This window comes from Salmo trutta, chromosome 20, assembly GCF_901001165.1.
Source record: "Salmo trutta chromosome 20, fSalTru1.1, whole genome shotgun sequence".
In the NCBI taxonomy this organism is placed as follows: Eukaryota; Metazoa; Chordata; class Actinopteri; order Salmoniformes; family Salmonidae; genus Salmo; species Salmo trutta.
In genome coordinates, this window is record NC_042976.1 from 14344416 (window position 1) to 14370244 (window position 25829).

Sequence of the window (25829 nt, forward strand, 5' to 3'; positions counted from 1 at the left end):
ACCTAGGTGTCTGGTTAGACTGTAAACTCTCCTTCCAGACTCACATCAAACATCTCCAGTCCAAAGTTAAATCTAGAATTGGCTTCCTATTTCGCAACAAAGCATCCTTCACTCATGCTGCCAAACATACCCTCGTAAAACTGACCATCCTACAGATTCGACTTCGGCGATGTCATTTACAAAATAGCCTCCAATACCCTACTCAATAAATTGAATGCAGTCTATCACAGTGCCATCCGTTTTGTCACCAAAGCCCCATATACTACCCACCACTGCGACCTGTACGCCCCTTTATGGCTGGCCCTCGCTTCATACTCGTCGCCAAACCCACTGGCTCTAGGTCATCTACAAGACCCTGCTAGGTAAAGTTCCCCCTTATCTCAGCTCGCTGGTCACCATAGCAGCACCCACCTGTAGCACGCGCTCCAGCAGGTATATCTCTCTAGTCATCCCCAAAGCCAATTCCTCCTTTGGCCGCCTCTCCTTCCAGTTCTCTGCTGCCAATGACTGGAACGAACTCCAAAAATCTCTAAAACTGGAAACACTTATCTCCCTCACTAGCTTTAAGCACCAGCTGTCAGAGCAGCTCACAGATTACTGCACATGTACATAGCCCATCTATAATTTAGCCCAAACAACTACCTCTTCCCCTACTGTATTTATTTATTTATTCATTTATTTATTTTGCTCCTTTGCACCCCATTATTTCTATTTCTACTTTGCACTATCTTCCACTGCAAATCTACCATTCCAGTGTTTTACTTGCTATATTGTATTTACTTCGCCAGCATGGCCTTTTTTGCCTTTACCTCCCTTATCTCACCTCATTTGCTGACTTTGTGTATAGACTTATTTTTCTACTATATTATTGACTGTATGTTTGTTTTACTCCATGTGTAACTCTGTGTTGTTGTATGTGTCAAACTGCTTGCTTTATCTTGGCCAGGTCGCAATTGTAAATGGGAACTTGTTATCAACTTGCCTACCTGGTTAAATAAAGGTAAATAAAATAAATAAAACTTGAACTCTGTAAAGCATTTATTTGGCTGCAATTTCTGAGGCTGGTTACTCTAATGAACTTATCCTCTCCAGCACAGGTAACTCTGGCCCTTCCTTTCCTGTGGCGGCCCTCATGAGAGCCAGTTTCATCATAGCGCTTGATGGTTTTTGCGACTGCACTTGAAGAATCGTTAAAAGTTTTTGACATTTTCCAGGTTGACTGACCTTCATGTCTTAAAGTAATGATGGACTGTCATTTATCTTTGCATATTTGAACTGTTCTTGCCATTTGGTAAAATACTTGGTCTTTTATCAAATGGGGCTATCTTCTGTATACCACCCCTACCTTGTCACAACACAACTGATTGGCTCAAACGCATTAAGAAGGATAAAAATTCCACAAATTAACTTTTAACAAGGCACACCTGTTAATTGAAATGCATTCCAGGTGACTACCTCGTGAAGCTGGTTGGGAGAATGCCTTGTTGACAGCTTTGCACACTTTTGGCAAAGGGTGGCTGGCTACTTTGAAGAATCTCAAATATAAAATATACTTTGAGTAGTGTAACACTTTTTTGCTTACTACATGATTCCATATGTGTGATTTTATAGTTTTGATGTCTTCACTATTATTCTACAATGTAGAAAATAGTCAAAATAAAGGGACTGGTACTCTACCTACAGTACCCAAGTACATTGTGAGGTAGATGATAAATGTTCCTCTCTATCTACATTCTGTAGCTAGCTGGTCCTATGATGTACAGTAAATGGTCACAAAGGAACAAGAGTTAGTCTGTGAGCATGAGTCAACCAGTGCTGAAGTCCTCAAGGAAGTCCTCAAATGGTATCAAAGATCCTGATGCTATCAGATGAAGTACTTGATATCCCTGACTGGGGCATTAAATACAGGATTACACAGCATTAAACCAGCTCTACTGATCCTCATCTAGACGTCTGGGAACCACACACACACATGTAATAATGAGCAGCAGAGCAGAGAGCGATGGAAGAAACATCTGTGATGGCAGCGCGTCAGGACTTGCCTCTTACCGTAGAAGCCGTAACATTGAGACAGCAGTGTGCCAGGTAGACAGTCAAGTGAGCATTACCTCCAAGATTAATCTACTGTAATCTGTCTGTGTCCTAAATGGTACACTATTCCCTTTAAAGTGCACTACGTTTCTACCATAGACCTGGGTCCAGGTCAAAAGTAGTGCACTATAAAGGGAGATTCAGTCTCTACCTATGAACTTTCCAGAGGTGCAGTGCTCTCTCCTAAGGACATGTTCCCAGGCCTCAGCCACCAGACTCAGGAGGCACCAATACCTCATGATTGTGCACACACACACACACATACAGTTTTGTATTGCTATCCTTGTGGGAACCAAATAATTGATTCCCATCCAAAATCCTATTTTCCCTAATCCTAAATCTAAATCTAACCCTTAACCTAACCATTACCCCAATCAACCGTAAGCCTAACCTTAACCCCAAACCCCTAACCCTGAAACTATACCTAACCCTAACTCCAAACCTAACTTTAACCTCTAACCCTAACCCCAACCTTAATACTAACTGTAACCCTAAACCTAAACCTAACCCCTGAGCCCAAAATATAATTTTTTCACGTGGGACCGGGAAAATGTTCCATGTTTTACTATCCTTGTGAGGACTTGGTACCCACAAGGATAGTAGAACAAAAACACACACACCCATCATGGTTCTGCTACTGGCCACCACCAGTGACCAACAGTCATTGAGCGCGGCGATGTGACCGTAAACCATAGGAACAATTTAATTTGACCAGACTCAACTATTCCACCTCTTAAAATATGGTCCTTATTAACAACAGTACACGCCCTTTAAACAGGCCCTGGTGTAAATGTCTTCAGTTACTACTCACCCAGGGCAATTTGGGGCAAATATGAATAAAGAAAAGCAAGTTCTACTTACTAGAAACTTCTTACACACATCATACAGTAGCTTCAGAAATTATTCACCCCCCTTGACTTTTTCCATATTGTTGTGTTACAGCCTGAATTTAAAATGGACTAAATTGAGATTCTGTGTCACTGGTTTACATACAATAATAATTAATTTCAAAGTGGAATTATGTTGTTGTTTTTTTATATAACAAATTCATTAAAAATGTAAAGCTGAAATGTCTTATGTATTCAACCCCTTTGTTATGGCAAGCCTAAATACATTCAGGAGTAAAAATGTGCTTAACAAGTCACTTAAGTTACATTCGCTCTGTGTGCAATAATAGTGTTTAACATGATTTTTAAATTACTACCTTATCTCTGCACCCCACACAATTATCTGTAAAGTCCCTCAGTTGAGTAGTGATTTTCAAACACATATTCAACCACAAAGATCAGGGAGGTTTTCCAATGCCTCGCAAAGAAGGGTACCTATTGTTAAATGGGTAAATCAGTCAACTAAGCAGACATTGAATATCCCTTTGAGCATGGTGAAGTTATTAATTACACTTTGGATGGCGTATCAATACACCCAGTCACTACAAAGATACAGGCGTCCTTTCTTACTCAGTTGCCGGAGAGGAATAAAACCGATCAGGGATTTCACCATGAGGCCAATGGTGACTTTAAAACAGTTACAGAGTTTATTGGCTGTGATAGGAGAAAACTGAGGATGGATCAACAACATTGTAGTTACTCCGCAATACTAACCTAATTGACAGAGTGAAAAGAAGGAAGCCTATACAGAATACAAATATTTCAAAACATTCGGTCTGTTTGCAACAAGGCACTAAGGTAATACTGTAAAAAATGTTGCAAAGCAATTCACTTTTTGTCCTGAATACAAAGTGTTATGTTTGGGGCAAATCCAATACAACACATTACTGAGTAATTTTGAAGCATAGTGGTGGCTGCATCAAGTTATGGGTATGCTTTTAATCGTTAAGAACTGGGGAGTTTTTCAGGATAAAAAAAACAAACAAAATGAAACTAAGCACAGGAAAAATCCTAGAGGAAAGCCCGGTTGTCTGCTGTCCACCAGATACTGGGAGATTAATTCACCTTTCAGCAGGACAATAACCTTAAACAAAAGGCCACATCTACACTGGAGTTGCTTACCAAGAAGTCAGTGAATGTTCTCGAGTAGCTGAGTTACAGTTTTGACTTAAATCTACTTGAAAATCTGTGGCCAGACCTGAATATGGTTGTCTAACAATGATCAACAACTAATTTGACAGAGCTTGAAGAATTTTGACAAGAATAATGGGAAAATTTTGCACAATGCAGTTGTGGAAATTTCTTGAAGACTTACCCAGAAAGACTCACAGCTGTAATCGCTGCCAAAGGTGTGTTTCATTTTCAATACATTTGCTCCAATTTCTAAAAACATGTTTTCACTTTGTCATTATGGGGTATTGTGTGGAGATGGGTAAGAAAAAAATTATTTTATCCATTTTGAATTCAGGCTGTAACACATCAAATATGGAATAAGTCAAGGGGTATGAATACTTTCTGAAGGCACTGTATATGTTTATGATCAAATTGAAAGGGCTTTACCGACTGTCCTCTTTCATTTTGAAAAGCGAATTTTAGGCTTTGTCTTTTTATTGCTTTTAGGCACATATTTCCGAGGGGCACTTCAAGCTGGAACTCATTACCCACGATTGAGATGTATGCCCTTAAAACAAAGTATCCTACTCCAATAGACAGCACAAATTAAATTAGTTAGGCGGCCTACATTCTCTGGGCCCTGTCTGTCAGTCTGCATACATCTCTACCAAAGCACAACAGAATGGAATCCTTCTATAGATTCTAGAACAACTTTAACAAAATAACCCTAATAGGTGTTCTATAGATGAGGCACCACTCTGTATGCTAGCAGTGCAGTGCTGTTGTTCTGCTGTAATGTTCAGACTGGTTAGTTTGCCCCCTGTTTTCCCGTCTGTAAAGTTTATTATAAGCCAAATGAGGTAAGGCTCTTCTAATACCTAATCTCAGTGGAATTATCCTGCTATTAGAGGACAGGGAGAACTAGGCTAAAACACATGGATTGCATTAGGAGAGCTTTCTTGGAAGATCAGACTTGGCTTTTTCTCTGTTAGAAAGGGCCTGAGAAAGTTCTGTCTCACGCAATTGAGGCCTATGTCCAAGTGTCCCCTTACTTCCCAGGTCTAAATAGATGAGTATTGCAGGTGGAGATTATAAAGAACCTTTGAGGTCACTCTGTTCCATAAAGAAGACAGCCTGCTTTTTACTAGAGCTCACAGGGTTGAACAGGGTTGAGATCTGTAGGAACAGATCCTGGAGCAGATCAGTTCAACCTCCTGTACTCTCCTACAGCAGTAGACTCCCACCTCAGACAGTAACCTCCAGCTACCAGCTGTGGTGTGGTGGGGCTCAGTTCAACAGCAGTGCTGTTAGACTTCCTGGTCAGACTAACCCCCCAGGCTAGTGCCTCTGTCCCAAACAGGGCCTTTTTTAAGTTGCTTTATTTCAGATTTGCCAAGTTGATAGTTTTTTGTTTTTTTAATTGCAAGGCCTTTGGTCATCAGATGTAGACTAATTGTGTAACATTGAGGCTTGCCATCTCTTTGCTTCTGTGCTGGTTGTCTTTTGCTTTTTTCAACTGCCTAATATGAATGCTCTCGTTGTGGGGCCTTGTGGGAACAACTGGCTTAAAGTCAGCGTTGAAGCACAGCAGTTAGGACTTAATTACAGCTGTTCTTGTCTGAAGAATCCAGCCTTCCCATCTCACACACACACACATACACACACACTGACTGACACAGGGCCGCTACTAAAACAAGTCAGTGTTTGAACAGGGATTATTTCCACTGTGACATCACACCCTTGGGCTGCCTCTTGGTTGACCTCTGGTCCCTAGCTCCCGATGTCGATAATGTTTGTTCCGTTAAAGGCCCAATGCAGCCATTTTTATATCAATATCAAATCATTTCTGGGTAACAATTAAGTACCTTACTGTGATTGAGTTCCATTCAAATTGGCAAAAAACTTTCTCAAGGAAGAATTTTGCTAGGACTGTCAGGGAGTGTTCTGAGTGTGGAGGGGAAAACTGAAAACTTGCTGTTTTTGGCAGAGAGGTTTGGAACTCTCTTTTTTTATTGGTCTTTTACCCAATTTACGCATGGTAATGTCACCATGGAAAGCCGAAACTCCCGTCCATGCAAACCTGCTGATTAGATGGTCCTATGTAGATTGTATTTTCAACCAGCAACTACAATGTCAGGAAATAGCATTGATCAAATGTTTTCACACTTTAACAGTGTTAGTTTCATCAGCTGTTGTACAATATGATATAAAACGGGAAAAAATGCATTTGGACTCCACTGGGCCTTTTAAAGACTGTTAGTGTTTCATGGCTTGTTGCCGGCATTAGATGCCCAAGATCTCCCCCGACTGAAATAACTGTGATCCAGTCTAGTTGTTCATCACTGGAGACACATTTCTGTCCAGAAAACAGCTTTTCACAGATTTTGTGATCAATAACAGATGATGAAGTGTGTGTGATTGGCTGTATTGTCTATAAATGCTTTGTTAATGTTTGGAAATCATTCCTCGCTAGATAATGGCCTATTATAGCAATGTGAACGTGGATGTGTATTTTTTTCAAATCACTTTGTCTCAGAAATGATTTTATCTGTGTTTTTTGTTTTCTTGTGTAAAGCTAATTGGCGCTAACATATTGACTTGTTTTTATACCATTTGAAACTCTGTTTGAAGAACTGTCCTCACAATCTTCCTCATCTGTCCTCTCTTCCTCAGGTCACGGAGAGTGCCACTGTGGAGAGTGTAAGTGCCATGCGGGCTACATCGGGGACAACTGTAACTGTTCCACTGACACCTCATCCTGTGTGACTGATGACGGGCAGATCTGCAGCGGGCGGGGCAGCTGTGCGTGTGGGCGCTGCCAGTGCACTGAACCAGGGGCCTTCGGGGACACCTGCGAGAAATGCCCCACCTGCCCTGATGCCTGTGGCACCAAGAGGTATGGGACAGGGAGGGAGAGAGGGAAGGGAGAGGCGCAGTGGAGAGGGGTAGAGAGAGAAGGGAGAGAAGGGGAGGGGCAGAGAGATGGAGGGAGAGATACGAGGCAAGAAGAGGGAAGGAGAGGGAGGGAGGGAGAGATACGGGGCAAGAAGAGAGGGGAGGAGAGCGAGGGAAGGGAGACATATGGGGCAAGAAGAGAGGGAAGGAGAGAGAGGGGGAGGAAGAGATATGGGGCAAGAAGAGAGAGAGGAGGAGGGAGAGATACGGGGCGGAGAGAGGGAGGGAGAGAGATATGGGGCAAGAAGAGAGGGCGAAAGGAAGAGCAGGGTCAGCCATGCCCTAAGTGTCCAGGGGTTTCTAATGTGCACCTGATGGTGATATTTGACTCATCATGATAGGACCCATATCATCGATGACCATGCATTAAGATACAAATAGGATTTAAGACGGATATAACTCACACTAGATTAGTTCTAAATTTGTTCTGTAAGACGACACATAAAAAATATGTTAAGATCCCTTTCCATTGGTGACCCCCAAAGAAACTAACGGTTCTGACCCAAACTCCTCCTGTATCAGGCTCCGTGTGTATAAGCAGGCTATCCCGGGGATGATGGCTCCAACAGACACGGTCGCCCTGTTTCTAGCTCCTAGCCGACTTAGCATTTATTTATTTATTGTTCAGTGTGTGGCAGACGGCAGCGAGAGGTGAGGGGAGTGGTTATTGAGGGGAGATATCTTGCCGCCTGCTGGCTCCACCCCTAAGCCTTATATGGACTTCCTGCCTCAACGAGGAGAGGCTGTGGTTCATTAAGCCAGGGAGAGCTTGGGGATAAAGGAGGAAGCGGCCTGTACGAAGGGGCAGGGAATGGAGAGAAAAACGTGCGTTATGAAGAGTGGGAGAAGAGAGAACAATACCTGTGTGATTATCCGTTGTGACCTGGACTGTCTGATTACCCCTCTTGTTTACTGAACTGGATTGGCTGAGGACCCACGTTTTAGGATTACCCCTGGTGAATGGAACAGACAACGAGAATGGCTTGTGGACTGTGAGGTAATTGGTGAATTCCCCCTTCTTCCCCAGTATACAAAAATCCCTAATAAATTCCCCATTTGCATTCTAGTTGTGCTCCCTGTGCGTGTTTGGTTATTGAACTTGGTGATGTGGAAACCCCACACCCTTGAGCCTGCTACATATGGTGGAGAATGCGGGCAAAGCAAACCAAGCTCAATAACTAAACAGAAATGGAGCACAATGGAAGCATTGGTGAAACAGCTGGTGGAGGTGAACATAGCACAACAGGCTATGCATCGGGAGCTGCTGGAGGAACAGCGTCAGCAGACTGCTCTCCTGCGAGCTGAACTGAGTCAACTGACAGCCGCCCAGGCCAGCATAGCGGCAGGCGAAGAAGTCTCTTGTCCCAAACCCAGTAGGTTTATACTGAAGCTGACAGAGGCTGATGACATCGAGGCTTACCTCAAAGCCTTCGACAGGACGTTGGCTAGGGAGAAATGGCCCCATGAGCAATGGGCCAGCCTGCTAGCACCCTTCCTGTCAGGCATGGCACAAAAGACCTATCAGGATCTGTCGGTTGACCATGTGACGCATTACGAGGTGCTGAAAAAGGAAATCCTGCGCCGGTATGGTTACACCCTGATTAGCAGGTCAAAAAGATTCCATAATTGGCGTATGATCCTACAGCGTCCCCCCCCCCGATTGCAAATGCTTGATCTTATTAGTCTGGCCAAGAGCTGGCTAACTGCTGAACCCCTGACGCTCACACCCATTGAGAAAATGGGCATAGATCAATTTATACACTCTCTTCTGTTCGAAGTTAAAAAGTTAGCCAGCCAAGCTAACGTGCAGGGCGCAGATCAGCTGGTGGAACTGGTGTAAGGACAACAGGTGGCTTTGGAGGTCCTGCGCAGAGGACAGCCATGGAAGGTGGACCCTCCACTCGCCCAAAGGAGCGAAAAAGGGAGGAGGACCACACCGGAACCCCGGCCAAGGATAGGGGGACACCCACAGTCAGCTCCCCGAGACGACACCCCTTCCTGAACCTGGACAGCAGGAAATGTGTGTGGCGAGCCGGGACACATCGCCTGGAACTGTTCAAACCGTGATGTCCCGATGCCTTTGGCTTCAGCCAGTGAGGTAGCCAACGGGCGGCCCTGCGGCTTGCTGATGGCATGCTGGCCTAGGGACAGTGGTCCTTCCCCTGTCACCCCGGTAAGAGCCAATGGAAAGGACACCACGGCACTTGTGGACTCTGGGATTATGGTGACCCTGGTCCGGCCTGATGTCGCCCAGTCCTCGAACCTGGCGGGGACCGTGGCCATTATGTGCATACACGGTGAGACCAAGGACTACCCTACTACACTCTTCCACCTACAGACCACAAAGGGACAGCACATAGGACCAGTGGGAGTCGTCCCAAACCTGCCTGTGCCGGTCCTTATCAGGAGGGATTTCCCGATGTTCCGCCAATTGTGGACCAGTATGTCCGGAGACGTGGGGAACCGAGGGAACCAGAAGGGAGGAGGAAGGCGGAGAGGTGGGAGGGACACCAGGAGGAGGGATGCCCGATTGTGTGGATTCCAGGAAGTGGACCCCCAGGCGTCAACCGACCCCCTCTCGGAGGGGGATTCTGTTGAAGCCAGACTGGAGGGGGAGGTGGCGAGTCTGGAAGACATGTTCCCGATTGACCATGAGGTGGCGCCAGAGCCCACCTCTCTAGCGGGCCGGTTTGGCACGACCCAACTGGAGGATCCCTACTTGGCCAGCGCTCTCCAGCAGGTGACCATGGTGGACGGAAAGCCCGTGGAGGGGTAAGTCAAATTACCTACCCCCATTTTTCTATAAAGAAGAAGTTGCTATATAAGGTCGTGAAGAAGAATGACGAATGTATGGAGTTGTTGTTGGTGCCCCATCCCTTTGTACCACCTGTCTTGCATTTGGCGCACTCCCACCTTCTTGGGGCTCACCTAGGGGTGAAGAAGACCTTAGACAGGATCAAGGCACGGTTTTACTGACCGGGGGTGAAGAGAGCAGTGGAAGAATACTGCTGCAGTTGCCCGGAGTGCCAGCAGGTGGCGCCAAAACCCACGTTTTGCAGTCCCTTAAATCCCCTACCCATTATTTCAGTCCCTTTCAGCAGGATTGCGATGGACCTGGAGGGACCTCTACCAAAGAGCAACCGAGGGCACCAATACATTCTGGTGATTCTGGATTATGCCACCAGGTACCCAGAAGCCATTCCCCTGTGCACCATGGCCACCAAGGGAATCGCACGTGAGTTGGTCATCCTGTTCTCCCTAGTAGGCATCCCCGACTAGATATTGACCGACCAGGGCACGCCGTTCATGTCGCGAATCATGAAGGATCTATGCAAGCTAATGAAAATAACCCAGTTGCACACCTCAGTGTTTTGCCCGCAGACCGATGGGTTGGTGGAAAGGTTTAATCGAACCCTGAAGCAGATGATAAAGAAGGTGATGGAGGCTGATGGAATTAATTGGGACCAGCTGCTACCCTACCTGATGTTCTCGATCCGAGAAGTGCCCCAAGCTTCAACAGGATTCTCTCCCTTAGAACTCCTGTATGGGAGACGACCCCGAGGACTGCTGGACGTGGATAAAGAAGCCTGGGAACAAAAAACGTCTTGGCGGCATATATCGACGATATTGTGGTCCATGGGAGCGAGTGGGAGACACATCGAAACCAGGTGAGCGCGGTACTGCAGGCCTTACGGGAGGCGGGGCTAACAGCGAACCCATAGAAATGTCGGCTCGGCCTGCAGGAGGCTGAGTACCTGGGGTACACAATTGGGAAGGGATGTGTCAAACCCCAGGTGAAGAAAGTGGAGGCGAATTGGGACTGGCCCCGCCCCCTCACCAAGAAGCAGGTACGCACATTTGGTAAGTTGACTAGTTACTACCGGAAATGTATTCCCCACTTTGCCTACCTAGCCAGCCACCTGACAGATTTGACCAGGGCCGTCTGCCCAACCAGGTGACATGGACCGAGGAGACGGAGAAAGCCTTCCAGGACCTAAAGGGAGCACTGTATTCTGAACCTGTGCTGGTGACCCCGGACATCTCCAAACCACTGGTGGTACAGACCGATGCGTCCGAAACCGGGATGAAAGCCGTCCTATCACAGCTACAAGGTGTTGAGGAACACCCAGTCATGTACATTAGCCAGAAGCTGTTGCTACGGGAACGAAGATATTCCCCTGTGGAGAAAGAATGTCTAGCGATAAAGTGGGCGCTGGAAACGCTGAAGTATTACTTATTGGGACTGCACTTCACCCTTGTAACAGACCAGGCACCACTGGTTTGGATGTCACGGAATAAGGACAGGGTCACCCGCTGGTTCCTATCCTTACAGCCCTTTGCTTTCTCTGTCGTCCACAGATTAGGTGCAGCCCATGGAAATGCCGATGCTCTCTCCAGGAGGGATGCTCTAGGGAGCTGGACTGCACCCCTCCCTCCCGGTCGGAGCTGAAGACGGGGGGGGGGGCAGACGGCAGGGAGAGGTGAGGGGAGTGGTTATTGAGGGGAGATATTTTGCAACCCGCTGACTCAAACCCCAAGCCTTATATGGACTTCCTACCCCAACGAGGAGAGGCTGTGGTTCATTAAGCCAGGGAGTGCTTGGAGATAAAAGAGCAAACGGCCTGCACAAAGAGGCAGAGAATGGAGAGAAAAACATGCGTTATGAAGAGTGGGAGAAGAGAAAACAATATCTGTGTGATTACCCGTTGTGACCTGGACTGTCTGACTGTGTACCGGATTGGCTGAGGACCCGAGTTTTAGGATTACCCCTGGAGAATGGAACGGACAACGAGAACGGCTTGTGGACTGTGAGGTAATTGGTGAATTCCCCCTTCCCCAGTATACAAAAATCCCTAATAAACTCCCCATTTGCATTCTAGTTGTGCTACTGGTGCATGTTTTGTTATTGAACTTGGTGACGTGGAAACCCCACACCCTTGAGCCTGCTACAAGTGTTATTTCTTACATTATTTGCTCAGAACGTTTTTATCTACAGCCAGAAATAACTTTTGGATATTAGATCGGCGGTTACTCACCAGAAATTCGACTTCCCTGACCTGGATCCTTTGTTTGAACTTCCCGAGGCAACTCTGTTCATCCCGGGAGCGGCACCAAAACGCAGATGCCGAAGAAGATGTAGAAGGAGTGAGGCCCTAGTCAGACTCAGACGGCATGCATACCATCCACCGCTTCCGAGTATATTACTTGCTAATGTTCAGTCCTTGGACAATAAAGTAGACAAGCTCAGGGCAAGGATCTCCTTCCAGAGAGACATCAGGGACTGTAATATACACTGTTTTATGGAATCATGGCTTTCTCTGGATACATTGCCCCCATCAATTCAGCCACCGGATTTCTCCACCCATCGCGCAGACAGGAAGAAATAACTCTCCTCGAAAAAGAGAGCGGAAGGGTTTGTTTCATGATTAACAACTCATGGTGTGATTGTGGTAATGTATAGGAACTCAAGTCCATTTCTTCTTCCGATCTGGAATATCTCACCATCAAAAGCAGACCGCATGACCACCCAAGATAATTTTCTTCAGTCATCGTCACCGCCGTGCGTATATTCCCCCCAAAGCAGACACCGCTATGGCTTTCAAGGAACTAAACTGGACTATGTGCAAACTAGAAACCACATATCCTGAGGCCGCATTTATTGAAGCTGGGGACTTAAACAGTAGCACAAACTCAAAGGTCTGTGACACTGTAAAGTCCAGGGAGAATAAGAGCACCTCCTCCCAGCTGCCCACTGCACTGTGGCTAGGAAACACTGTCACCACAGATAAATCCACGATAATTGAGAATTTCAATAAGCATTTTTATACGGCTGGCCATGCTTTCCACCTGGCTACCCCTACCCCGGTCAACAGCACTGCGCACCCACACAGCAACTTGCCCAAGCCTCCCCCATTTCTCCCTCACCCAAATCCAGATACCTGATGTTCTGAAAGAGCTGCAAAATCTGGACCCCTACAAATTAGCCGGGCTAGACAATCTGGATCCTCTCTTTCTAAAATGTTCCGCCGAAATTGTTGCAACCCCTATTACTAGCCTGTTCAACCTCTCTTTCGTATCGTCTGAGATCCCCAAAGATTGGAAAGCTGCCGCGGTCATCCCCCTCTTCGAAAGCCAAGTTAACAAACAGATCACCGACCATTTCGAATCCCACCGTACCTTCTCCGCTATGCAATCTGGTTTCTGAGCTGGTCATTGGTGCACCTCAGCCACGCTCAAGGTCCTAAACGATATCATAACCGCCATCGATAAGAGACCATACTGTGCAGCTGTATTCATCAACCTGGCCAAGGCTTTCGACTCTGTCAATCACCACATTCTTAACGGCAGACTCAACAGCCTTGGTTTCTCAAATGACTGCCTCACTTGGTTCACCAACTACTTCTCAGACAGAGTTCAGTATGTCAAATTGGAGGGCCTGTTGTCCGGACCTCTGGCAGTCTCTATGGGGGTGCCACAGGGTTCAATTCTCGGGCCGACTCTTTTCTCTGTATACATCAATGATGTCGCTCTTGCTGCTGGTGATTCTCTGATCCACCTCTACGCAGACGACACCATTCTGTATACTTCTGGCCCTTCTTTGGACACTGTGTTAACTACCCTCCAGACGAGCTTCAATGCCATACAACTCTCCTTCAATGGCCTCCAACTGCTCTTAAATGCAAGTAAAACTAAATGCATGCTCTTCAATCGATCGCTGCCCGCCCGTACCTGCCCGCCCGTCCAGCATCACTACTCTGGACGGTTCTGACTTAGAATATGTGGACAACTACAAATACCTAGGTGTCTGGTTAGACTGTAAACTCTCCTTCCAGACTCACATTAAGCATCTCCAATCCAAAATGAAATCTAGAATCGGCTTCCTATTTCGCAACAAAGCATCCTTCACTCATGCTGCCAAACATACCCTCGTAAAACTGACTATCCTGCCGATCCTTGACTTCGGCGATTGTCATTTACAAAATAGCCTCCAACATGCTACTCATCAAATTGGATGTAGTCTATCACCGTGCCATCCGTTTTGTCACCAAAGCCCCATATACTGCCCACCACTGCGACCTGTATGCTCTCGTTGGCTGGCCCTCACTTCATATTCGTCGCCAAACCCACTGGCTCTAGGTCATCTATAAGTTTTTGCTAGGTAAAGCCCCGCCTTATCTCAGCTCGCTGGTCACCATAACAGCACCCACCCGTAGTATGCGCTCCAGCAGGTATATTTCACTGGTCATCCCCAAAGCCAACTCCTACTTTGGCCACCTTTCCTTCCAGTTCTCTGCTGCCAATGACTGGAACGAATTGCAAAAATCACTGAAGCTGGAGACTCATATCTCCCTCACTAACTTTAAGCACCAGCTGTCAGAGCAGCTCACAGATCACTGCACCTGTACATAGCCCATCTGTAAATAGCCCATCCAACTACCTCATCACCATACTGTTATTTTTTTATATAATTTTTTTTTTGCTCCTTTGCACCCCAGTATCTCTACTTGAACATACATCTTCTGCACATCTCACTCCAGTGTTTAATTGCTAAATTGTAATTATTTCGCCACTATGGCCTATTTTTTGCCTTACCTCCCTTATCTTACCTCATTTGCACTCACTGTATATAGACTTTTTCTATTGTGTTATTGTTTGTTTATTCCAAGTGTAACTCTGTGTTGTTGTTTGTGTCGCACTGCTTTGCTTTATCTTGGCCAGGTCGCAGTTGTAAATGAGAACTTGATCTCAACTACCATACCTGGTTAAATAAAGGTGAAATAAATTAAAAATAACTTTGTTGGTCTGACCAATCAGAATCTATACTTCAAGATTGTTTTGATCACTTTGACTGGGAAATCAAATCAGAATGTAGTTGTCACGTGCCGAATACAACAGGTGTAGACCTTACCGTGAAATGGTTACTTACCAGCCCTTAACCAACAATGCAGTTTTAAGAAAATAGAGTTAAGAAAAGATGTACTTTTTTTTTTTAATAGTAATAATGTTCCGGGTCGCCTCTGAGAATAGTATCAACATATACACTGACTCTGTGACTGAGTTCATCAGGAAGTGCATAGAGGATGTTGTTCCCACTGTGACGATTGCAACTTATCCAAACCAAAAAATGTGGATAGATGGCAGCATTCACACACAAAACTGAAAGCGCAAGCCACAGCATTTAACCATGGTAAGGTGACCGGGAACATAAATGTGTACAAATAGACCAGCTACAACCTCTGTAAGGCAATCAAAGAGGCAAAACAACAGTACAGGGAGAAAGTTTCTGAGCCGTTGAATTGCAACTCCACTATGTGGCAGGGACTCCAGACAGTCATGTATTATAAAGGGAAAGCCTTCGCCTACTTCGATGAAAACAATTTTGAGACGCCGACGTGGTCCCCGATGCACACGTGGATTGTGTGCTCTCGTTCTCCATGGCCGACGTGAGGAAGTCATTTAACCCTCGCAAGGCTGCGTCATCGGAGCATGTGCAGACCAGCTGTCTGGACTGTTTACGGACATATTCAATCTCTATATATCCCAGTCTGTTGTCCCCACTTTCAAGTTGTCCATTGTTCCTGTACCCAAGAAAGCGAAGGTAACTTAACTAAATGACTATCGCCCCGTAGCACTCATCATATCACCATGAAGTGCTTTGAGAGGCTAGTTAACCTCTCTAGGGGTGTGGGACGCTAGCGTTTTTCAAAAACAGAAATACTCATTCTAAAAATTCATAAAACATACAAGTGTTATACATCGGTTTAAAGATTAACTTCTTGTTAATCCAACCACGGTGTCAGATTTCAAAAAGGCTTTACGGCGAAAGCATACCATGCGATTATCTGAGAACAGCGCCCAGCAGACCAATCATTACAGTTACCAGCCAAGTAGAGAACTTACACAAGTCAGAAATAGCGATAAAATGAATCACTTACCTTTGATGATCTTCATATGGTTGCACTCACAAGACTCCCATTTACTCAATAAATGTTTGTTTTGTTCGATAAAGTCCCTCTTTATATCCAAAAACCTCCGTTTTGTTTGCGCGTTTTGTTCAGTAATCCACAGGCTCAAAGGTAGTCACAACAGGCAGACGAAAAATCCGAAAAGTATCAGTAAAGTTCGTAGAAACATGTCAAACGATGTTTATAATCAATCCTCAGGTTGTTTTTAGTCATAATAATCAATAATATTTCAACCGGACAAAAGCTTCGTCAATATAAAAGGAAAACAAGAAAGGCGCACTCTCGGTCGTGTGCATGAAAAACCTCTGGGACACTACAGTGTCCACTCATTCAAAGTGGTCTTGCTCCCTCATTTTTCAGAATACAAGCCTGAAACAATTTCTAAAGACTGTTGGCATCTAGTGGAAGCCATAGGAAGTGCAATTTGAATCCTAAGTCAATGGAATCTGTATTGGCAGTCAATGGAAAACTACAAACATAAATAAAATCCCACTTCCTGGGTGGATTTTTCTCAGGTTTTCGCCTGCCATATCAGTTCTGTTATGCTCACAGACATTATTTTAACAGTTTTGGAAACTCTAGAGTGTTTTCTATCCTAGCATATCCTAGCTTCTGGGCCTGAGTAACAGGCAGTTTACTTTGGGCACGCTTTTCATCCAGATGTCAAAATACTGTCCCCTACCCTAGAGAAGTTAAGGACCATATCACCTCCACCTTACCTGTCACCCTAGACCCACTACAATTGGCATATTACCCTCAACCGATCCACGGACAACGCAATTGCCATTGCACTGCACACTGCCCTATTCCATCTGAACAAGAGAAATACCTATGTAAGAATGTTGTTCATTGACAACACCTCAGCCTTCAACACCATAGTGCCCTCCAAACTCATTACTAAGCTCAGGGCCCTGGGTCTGAACCCCTACCTGTGCAACTGGGTCCTGGACTTCCTGACGAGCAGAATCCAAGTGGTGAAGGTACTCAACACGGGGCCCCACAAGGGTGTGTGCGCAGTCCCCTCCTGTACTCCCTGTTCACCCATAACTGCTTGGCCAAACACGTCTCCAACTCAATTATCAAGTTTGCAGATGTCACAACAGTGGTAGGCTTGATTACCAACAACGACGAGACAGCTTACAGGGAGGATATGAGAGCCCTGGCAGAGTGGTGCCAGGAAAATAATCCCTCAACGTCAGAAAAACGAAGGAGCTGATGGTGGACTACAGGAGACAGTAGAGAGAGCACACCCCCATCCACATCGAAGGGGCCGCAGTGGGTCAAAGCTTCAAGTTCCTCTGCGTATACATCATTGACAACCTGAAATGGTCCCTTTACACAGACAGTGTGGTGAAGAAGGCTCAACAGCGCCTCTTCAACCTCAGGAGACTGAAGAAGTACGGCTTGGCCCTTAAGACCCTCACAAACGTCTACAGATGCACCATGGAGAGCATGGTGCATCTGCACCGCCAGCAACCGCAGGGTTCTCCAAAGGGTGGTGCGGTCAGTCCAGTGCATCACCAGGGGCACGCTACCATCCAGAAGGCGTACAAGTGCTTCAAAGCTTGGACCGAGAGACTGAGAAAAAACTTCTCTCTCAAGGCCATCAGTCTGTTAAACAGTCACCACTAGCCGGCCTCCGCCCAGTACCTTGCCCTGATCCTTAATCACTGTTCTAGCCGGCTACCACCCGGTACTCTACCCAGCACCTTAGAGACTGCTGCCCTATGTACAGTGTCATTGAACACTGGGGCGGCAGGTAGCATAGTGGTAGAGAGTTGGACTAGTAACCGAAATGTTGCAAGATCGAATCCCCGAACTGACAAGGTAAACATCTGTCGTTCTGCCCCTGAACAAGGCAGTTGTTCCTAGGCCGTCATTGAAAATAAGAATTTGTACTTAACTGACTTGCCTAGTTAAATAAAGGTCAAATAAAAAATGTTTACATACTGTTTTTCACACTGTATATGTATATACAGTATTCTAGTCATGGCTCTACATATATAACTGCTATGCTCTACACATTTTTTCTATATACTGTCCATGCTGTCTTTGCACACCTATTTATATGTGTGTGTGTGTTTGTGTGTGTGTGTGTGTGTGTGTGTGTGTGTGTGTGTGTGTGTGTGTGTGTGTGTGTGTGTGTGTGTGTGTGTGTGTGTGATTTTATTTATATATTATAATATATATATATATATATATATATATATACACACACACACACACAGTTGAAGTCGGAAGTTTACATACACCTTAGCCAAATACATTTAAACTCAGATTTTCACAATTCCTGACATTTAATCCTAGTAAAAATTCCCTGTCTTAGGTCAGTTAAGATACGTTGCTCAATTGGTATCAAGAGACCTAATGTGTGCCAGGAAAACATTCCCCCCACCACCGCCAGCAGCCTGTACCGTTGACACCAGTCAGAATGGGGCCATGGACTCAAATCAAATTTTATTTGTACATGCGCCGAATACAACAGTGAAATGCTTACTTACAAGCCCTTAACTCGTACTGCTTACGCAAAATCCTGACTCTGCCTTCAGTATGACGCAACAGGAACCAGGATTCGGCAATAGCCCATCCGTGACAAGGACCAAGATGCCGTTCTGCACACCGCTGTTGTACTGCGTCATTATTTACCTGTTTGTGGCCTGCCTGTTAGCTTGCACTATCCTTGCCATCCTTGCCTGTTTTTACCCACAGGACTGCCGCTGTCTGAATATTTTTTGTTTGTAGCACCATTCTGGGTTAACCCTAGACACTGTCATGCGTGAAAAGCCCAGGAGGCCGGCCGTTTCTGAGATACTGGAACAGGCGCGCCTGGCACCAACGATCATACCATGATCACTTAGGTCACTTATTTTTCCCATTCTTACGTTCAATCCAACAGTAACTGGATGCCTGTCTGCCTGCTTTATATAGCATGCCACGGCCACCTGACTCACTGTCTGTAGGACAGTGGCCACTGTGTATATTTATATACCGGTTTCTGACATTGCTCATTATGATATTTGTTTTTATTTTTGGGGGGTGTTATGTGTTTATTGTTTAGTATTTTGTTGCTAGATATTACTGCACAAGCATTTCGCTGCACCTGGGATACCATATGCAAATCTGTGTACGCGACCAATAAACTTTGATTTGAATTTGTTGCTATCAGTCAGGACTGGGGTACCCTCACAACATGCTCCTATCGTCACACATGGATCTTATTTAAGACAGGTAAAAGGGGACCTTTTAGTGTGTGACCATTGACCCTAACCTGACCTTGACCTCAAGGCCTGTTCACACACAGTTTGTTCACATTTACATACATTTACATTTACGTCATTTAGCAGACGCTCTTATCCAGAGCGACTTACAAATTGGTGCATTCACCTTATGATATCCAGTGGAACAACCACTTTACAATAGTACATCTATATCTTTTTGGGGGGGGGTTAGAAGGATTACTATATCCTATCCCAGGTATTCCTTAAAGAGGTGGGGTTTCAGGTGTCTACGGAAGGTGGTGATTGACTCCGCTGTCCTGGCGTCGTGAGGGAGCTTGTTCCAACATTGGGGTGCCAGTGCAGCGAACAGTTTTGACTGGGCTGAGCGGGAACTGTGCTTCCGCAGAGGTAGGGGGGCCAGCAGGCCAGAGGTGGATGAACGCAGTGCCCTTGTTTGGGTGTAGGGCCTGATCAGAGCCTGAAGGTACGGAGGTGCCGTTCCCCTCACAGCTCCGTAGGCAAGCACCATGGTCTTGTAGCAGATGCGAGCTTCAACTGGAAGCCAGTGGAGTGTGCGGAGGAGCGGGGTGACGTGAGAGAACTTGGGAAGGTTGAACACCAGACGGGCTGCGGCGTTCTGGATGAGTTGTAGGGGTTTAATGGCACAGGCAGGGAGCCCCGCCAACAGGGAGTTGCAGTAATCCAGACGGGAGATGACAAGTGCCTGGATTAGGACCTGCGCCGCTTCCTGTGTAAGGCAGGGTCGTACTCTGCGAATGTTGTATAGCATAAACCTACAGGATCGGGTCACCGCCTTGATGTTAGCGGAGAACGACAGGGTGTTGTCCAGGGTCACGCCGAGGCTCTTAGGGTCACACCTCTGTGCTCCTGTGAACACGACACGTGTATGATGTATGTCATTATGCCACGCTCACAGTCTCTCTCTCTCTGTCTCTCTCTATCCATCTCTTTCTCTCTCCGCTCCAGGGAATGCATCGAATGCCGGCTTTTCAGCTCTGGAAGACTGTCCGACAACCAGACCTGCCAGCGGCTATGCAAGGATGAGATCATCACCGTGGAAACGCTTAGTGAGTAAACAACACACTGACTTGTTCCTTTCTTTAACATCAGCTGGCCTGCAGACACACATAGAGAGGAGTATCAACGTCTGTGGTCAGCGTCTGCAACACTTTCAGTTGTGTCGATGCATTACATACTGTACCTCTTCCCTTGTCCTTGTCTATTAGCTGTCCCCTACTCTTACTGGGCACAGCCTCGCCAAAACATGCCATACATACAGCTGTTTTAGATAATGTGACATGACCCAGCTGCTCTGACAGGGTAGCTTCAGACCAAAGTTAGGCACACTCATGAACACACACAGTGTCTAGCCATCTCTGTGCTAATACAGCCCCCACGTCACATGTATGTATTTCTGAAATAAATATACCCTCTCCAGTCCGAGTGGGCGTCTGATTATGTTATTATCTGGCGAGTGTCAGTCTGGGTCTGTAGTGGCAGAGCAGACAGATATCTTCTGTTCTGTCCTCCTGATAGCAGCTTATAATAACAGCCATGCAGCCAAACCCATCATTTTGTTCAAAGACACGCAGTCCCATTTAAAATATGACACCCTAAAGGAGTCCGAATACATAGGTTTGGTTTGCTTCTAGCAGAACTCGGCTTGGCGACGCGAACGTCTGTGCTTGCATACTCTCTAAAGATCTTTGCTTGAAAAACTAGAAAAAAGTGGCAAAATATTACTCTTTGTCCCTCTTGAGCCACCGTAGCAACAACGTGCCCAGTAACACTTCTTCATAATAGTCAGAATTAATCTAAGATAAATCAAGAAATCTGTCAATCATTTTGATGTTTTTGCAGGGGTCTTAATCGAGCAATTTTACATCTATCTAAGATGTTTGGTGCACTACATCTCAAGAGAAAAAATGTAGGGCCTAGCTGTTGCTGCGCTTTCTCGTTGAATGACCGCAAACACTTCATGGAAGTGTCCCATCCATAGTCCCACAGTTGACACTGCATGTCAGAGCAAAAACCAAGCCATGAGGTCGAAGGAATTGTCTATAGAGCTCCGAGAAAGGATTGTGTCGATGCACAGATCTGGGGAAGGGTACCAAAACATTTCTGCAGCATTGAAGGTCCACAAGATCACAGTGGCTTCCACCTTTCTTAAATGGAAGAAGTTTGGAAACACCAATACTCTTCCTAGAGCTGGTCGCCTGGCCAAACTGGGGAGAAGGGCCTTGGTCAGGGAGGTGACCAAGAACATGATGGTCACTCTGACAGAGCTCCAAAGTTCCTCTGTGGAGATGGGAGAACCTTCCAGAAGGACAACCATATCTGCAGCACTCTACCAATTAGGCCTTTATGGTAGAGTGGCCAGACTGAAGCCGCTCCTCAGTAAAAGGCACATGACAGCACCTAAAGGACTCTCTGACCATGAGAAACAAGATTCTCTGGACTGATGAAAGATTGAACTCTTTGGCCTGAATGCTAAACGACATGTCTGGAGGAAACCCGGCGCCATCTCTACAGCGAAGCATGGTGGTGGCAGCAGCATGCTGTGGGAATGTTTTTCAGGGACTGGGATATTAGTCAGGAATGGAGCAAAGTACAGAGAGATCCTTGAAGAAAACCTGCTCTCAGGACCTCAGACTGGGGCCAAGGTTCACCTTGCAACAGGACTACGACCCTAAGCACACAGCCAAGACAACACAGGAGTGGCTTCAGGACAAGTCTCTGGATGTCCTTGAGTGGCCCAATCAGAGCCCGGACTTGAACCCGATTGAACATTTCTGGAAAGACCTGAAAATAGCTCCCCATCCAACCTGACAGAGCTTGAGAGGATCTGCAGAGAAGAATGGGAGAAACTCCCCACATACAGGTGTGCCAAGCTTGTCGCGTCATACCCAAGAAGCCTTGAGGCTGTAATTGTAGCCAAAGGTGCTTCAACAAAGTACTGAGTAAAGGGTCTGAATACTTATGTAAATATGATATTTCAGTTTTTTAAATTAAAAAAACATTTGCATGTATTTCTGAAAACCTGTTTTTGCTTTGTCATTATGGGGTATTGTGTGTAGATTGATGAGGGGGGGAAAAAAATGTAATCAATTTTAGAATAAAGCTGTAACATAACAAAATGTGGAAAAATCAAGGGGACTGAATACTTTCCGAATGCACTGTATGCACAAACTGTTTCAACTGGGAAGCATGCCACTGGTTTAGATACACTACCTCCTCCCTACCGCGCCCTCAAAACAAACATGTAACTCTACCTGCAACCTTAAAGCTAAACTGTCATCGCGTGATGGCTTTTAAAAGCACGGCCCGTAAGTGGAACAGAGTCCCAGGGCTTTTCACTGTAAAAAAAAAGCTTTTCTCTCCACCTCAGCATTGCGGGATATATTTAACTTGTGCCTAGGAATGTATTAATAAGTTAATGTTAGTTGTCTGGGAATTATAATGATGGCAGGCCTGGCGGAGACGTAGACTCTTTGGCTCATGATTTGAAGGGCTTGTTAAACTATTTTAAGGCCCTTCCCTCTGTGTCGCCCAGCCCAGCTCTGCCCTCCCTGTCCCAGGGCTGCTCTGTTTTACTGCATTCTCTCTCAGCTATTCCAACCATCTGACTTCCCCTAATGGACTCCTCATGTACATTCCAGAAACGTATCTTTCGCCAAAAGCAAAGGGGAGAAGGAAGGGCTGGAGGTGGCTATGGGGGAAAGGCTGGAGGTAGTCTGGCTCCTCAGTCAATCCCCAAGGCAGTTAGAATATCTGAATAATAAAGAGTTTGCAAAAACAAGGACAAGATTGCAAAGCAAATCTCTGTCCTTACCGTGGAGTGCAATCATTCACTAACCAAGAGTGCATTCCCAATAAAAGAATACATGTTGATCTGTTTTTGCACAGTGTTGTGCTGTTGGATCTCTCCCCATTCTCTTGTTTTCTTTCTTCTCTCTTTCTCTCCTCCCTCTCCCTGAAGCAGTATGTTTAGCCAGCTGTTTTATTGCATGCGTCTCAGCAGCGCCTCCCTCTCTCCTCCCTCTCTCCCTGAAGCTGTAGTTTAGCCAGCTGTTTTACTGCTTGTGTCTCAGCAGCGCCTCCCTCTCTCTCTTTTCTCCCCTCTCACAGAAACAGACGACCCCAACGCTGTCCTCTGCCTGTACAAGACGGAGAACGAATGTGTGATGAAGTTCACGTACTCTGAACACGCCAACGGCATGTCAGTCCTCACAGCTCTCAAAGAGCCAGGTCAGTACTGGTCAAAGACTATCCTCTGCTGCAGAAAACATGGACATAAACCATCAGCCAACTGCTTCTCCTCATACATTCATTTTCACAGAAATGGAGGAAGAAAACAAACACAGAAGGCCATGTGTTGCTGATGTACGAAAATAGACCCTATCTGTTTACTGTTATGAGTCTGTGCTGGGCCTCTTGTGCACATGCATTCTATTGGACAATGTGGGGATGATATTAGATTTATGTCATTGTGTAAACAAAGGCCTGTTTTTTAAGAGCCATTGTTTATATTTGTTCGTTTGTGACTTTCCTGTGTATATCTCCCTTCCTGTCTTTGTATCCTGTCCATGCCTTTTTCTATGTTTCTGGTCTGTCTCTTGTCTATATCAGTCTATTTCTATGTTCCTGTCTATATATATATATATATATATATATCTCTCTCTTTCTATATTTGTCCTGTCTATTTCTATGTTCCTATCTATATGATTGTGGACTACAGGAAAAGGAGGACCGAGCACACCCCGATTCTCATCGACTGGGCTGTAGTGGAGCAGGTTGAGAGCTTCAAGTTCCTTGGTGTCCACATCACCAACAAACTATCATGGTCCAAACACACCAAGACAGTCGTGAAGAGTGCCCGACAAAACCTATTCCCCCCCAGGAGACTGAAAAGATTTGACATGGGTCCTCAGATACTCAAAAAATTATACAGCTGCACCATCGAGAGCATCCTGACTGGTTGCATCACTGCCTGGGATGGCAACTGCCCGGCCTCCGACTGCAAGGCTCTACAGAGGGTAGTGCGTACGGCCCAGTACATCACTGGTGCCAAGCTTCCTGCCATCCAGGACCTCTGTATACCAGGCGGTGTCAGAGGAAGGCCCTAAAAATTGTCAAAGACTCCAGCCACCCTAGTCATAGACTGTTTTCTCTGCTACCGCACGGCAAGCAGTACCGGAGTTCCAAGTCTAGGTCCAAAAGGCTTCTTAGCAACTTCTACCCCCAAGCCATAAGACTCCTGAACAGCTAATCAAATGGCTACCCAGACTATTTGCATTGCCCCCCCCCCCACTTCTACACTGCTGCCACTCTGTTTATTATCTATGCATAGTCATTTTAACTCTACCTACATGTACATACAGTGGGGAGAACAAGTATTTGATACACTGCCGATTTTGCAGGTTTTCCTACTTACAAAGCATGTAGAGGTCTGTAATTTTTATCATAGGTACACTTCAACTGTGAGAGATGGAATCTAAAACAAAAATCCAGAAAATCACATTGTATGATTTTTAAGTAATTAATTCGCATTTTATTGCATGACATAAATATTTGACACATCAGAAAAGCAGAACTTAATATTTGGTACAGAAACCTTTGTTTGCAATTACAGAGATCATACGTTTCCTGTAGTTCTTGACAAGGTTTGCACACACTGCAGCAAGGATTTTGGCCCACTCCTCCATACAGACCTTCTCCAGATCCTTCAGGTTTCGGGGCTGTCGCTGGGCAATACGGACTTTCAGCTCCCTCCAAAGATTTTATATTGGGTTCAGGTCTGGAGACTGGCTAGGCCACTCCAGGACCTTGAGATGCTTCTTACGGAGCCACTCCTTAGTTGCCCTGGCTGTGTGTATCGGGTCGTTGTCATGCTGGAAGACCCAGCCACAATCCATCTTCAATGCTCTTACTGAGGGAAGGAGGTTGTTGGCCAAGATCTCGCGATACATGGCTCCATCCATCCTCTCCTCAATACGGTGCAGTTGTCCTGTCCCCTTTGCAGAAAAGCATCCCCAAAGAATGATGTTTCCACCTCCATGCTTCACGGTTGGGATGGTGTTCTTGGGGTTGTACTCATCCTTCTTCTTCCTCCAAACACGGCGAGTGGCGTTTAGACCAAAAAGCTCTATTTTTGTCTCATCAGACCACATGACCTTCTCCCATTCCTCCTCTGGATCATCCAGATGGTCATTGGCAAACTTCAGACGGGCCTGGACATGCGCTGGCTTGAGCAGGGGGACCTTGCGTGCGCTGCAGGATTTTAATCCATGACGGCGTAGTGTTACTAATGGTTTTCTTTGAGACTGTGGTCCCAGCTCTCTTCAGGTCATTGACCAGGTCCTGCCGTGTAGTTCTGGGCTGATCCCTCACCTTCCTCATGATCATTGATGCCCCACGAGGTGAGATCTTGCATGGAGCCCCAGACCGAGGGTGATTGACCGTCATCTTGAACTTCTTCCATTTTCTAATAATTGTGCCAACAGTTGTTGCCTTCTCACCAAGCTGCTTGCCTATTGTCCTGTAGCCCATCCCAGCCTTGTGCAGGTCTACAATTTTAT

General features: G+C 45.9%; 1 protein-coding gene across 1 annotated transcript in view; it reads left to right on the top strand.

The window, feature by feature from the left end:
- LOC115155594 (integrin beta-5) overlaps nucleotides 1–25829 on the top strand; it is a 96169-nt gene that overhangs the window by 67316 nt on the left and 3024 nt on the right. Inside the window, exons 11-13 of the mRNA XM_029702336.1 lie at nucleotides 6765–6987; nucleotides 20218–20318; nucleotides 23380–23499. Coding sequence (XP_029558196.1) covers nucleotides 6765–6987; nucleotides 20218–20318; nucleotides 23380–23499 — 444 coding nt within the window. The remainder of the gene's footprint in view (nucleotides 1–6764; nucleotides 6988–20217; nucleotides 20319–23379; nucleotides 23500–25829) is intronic.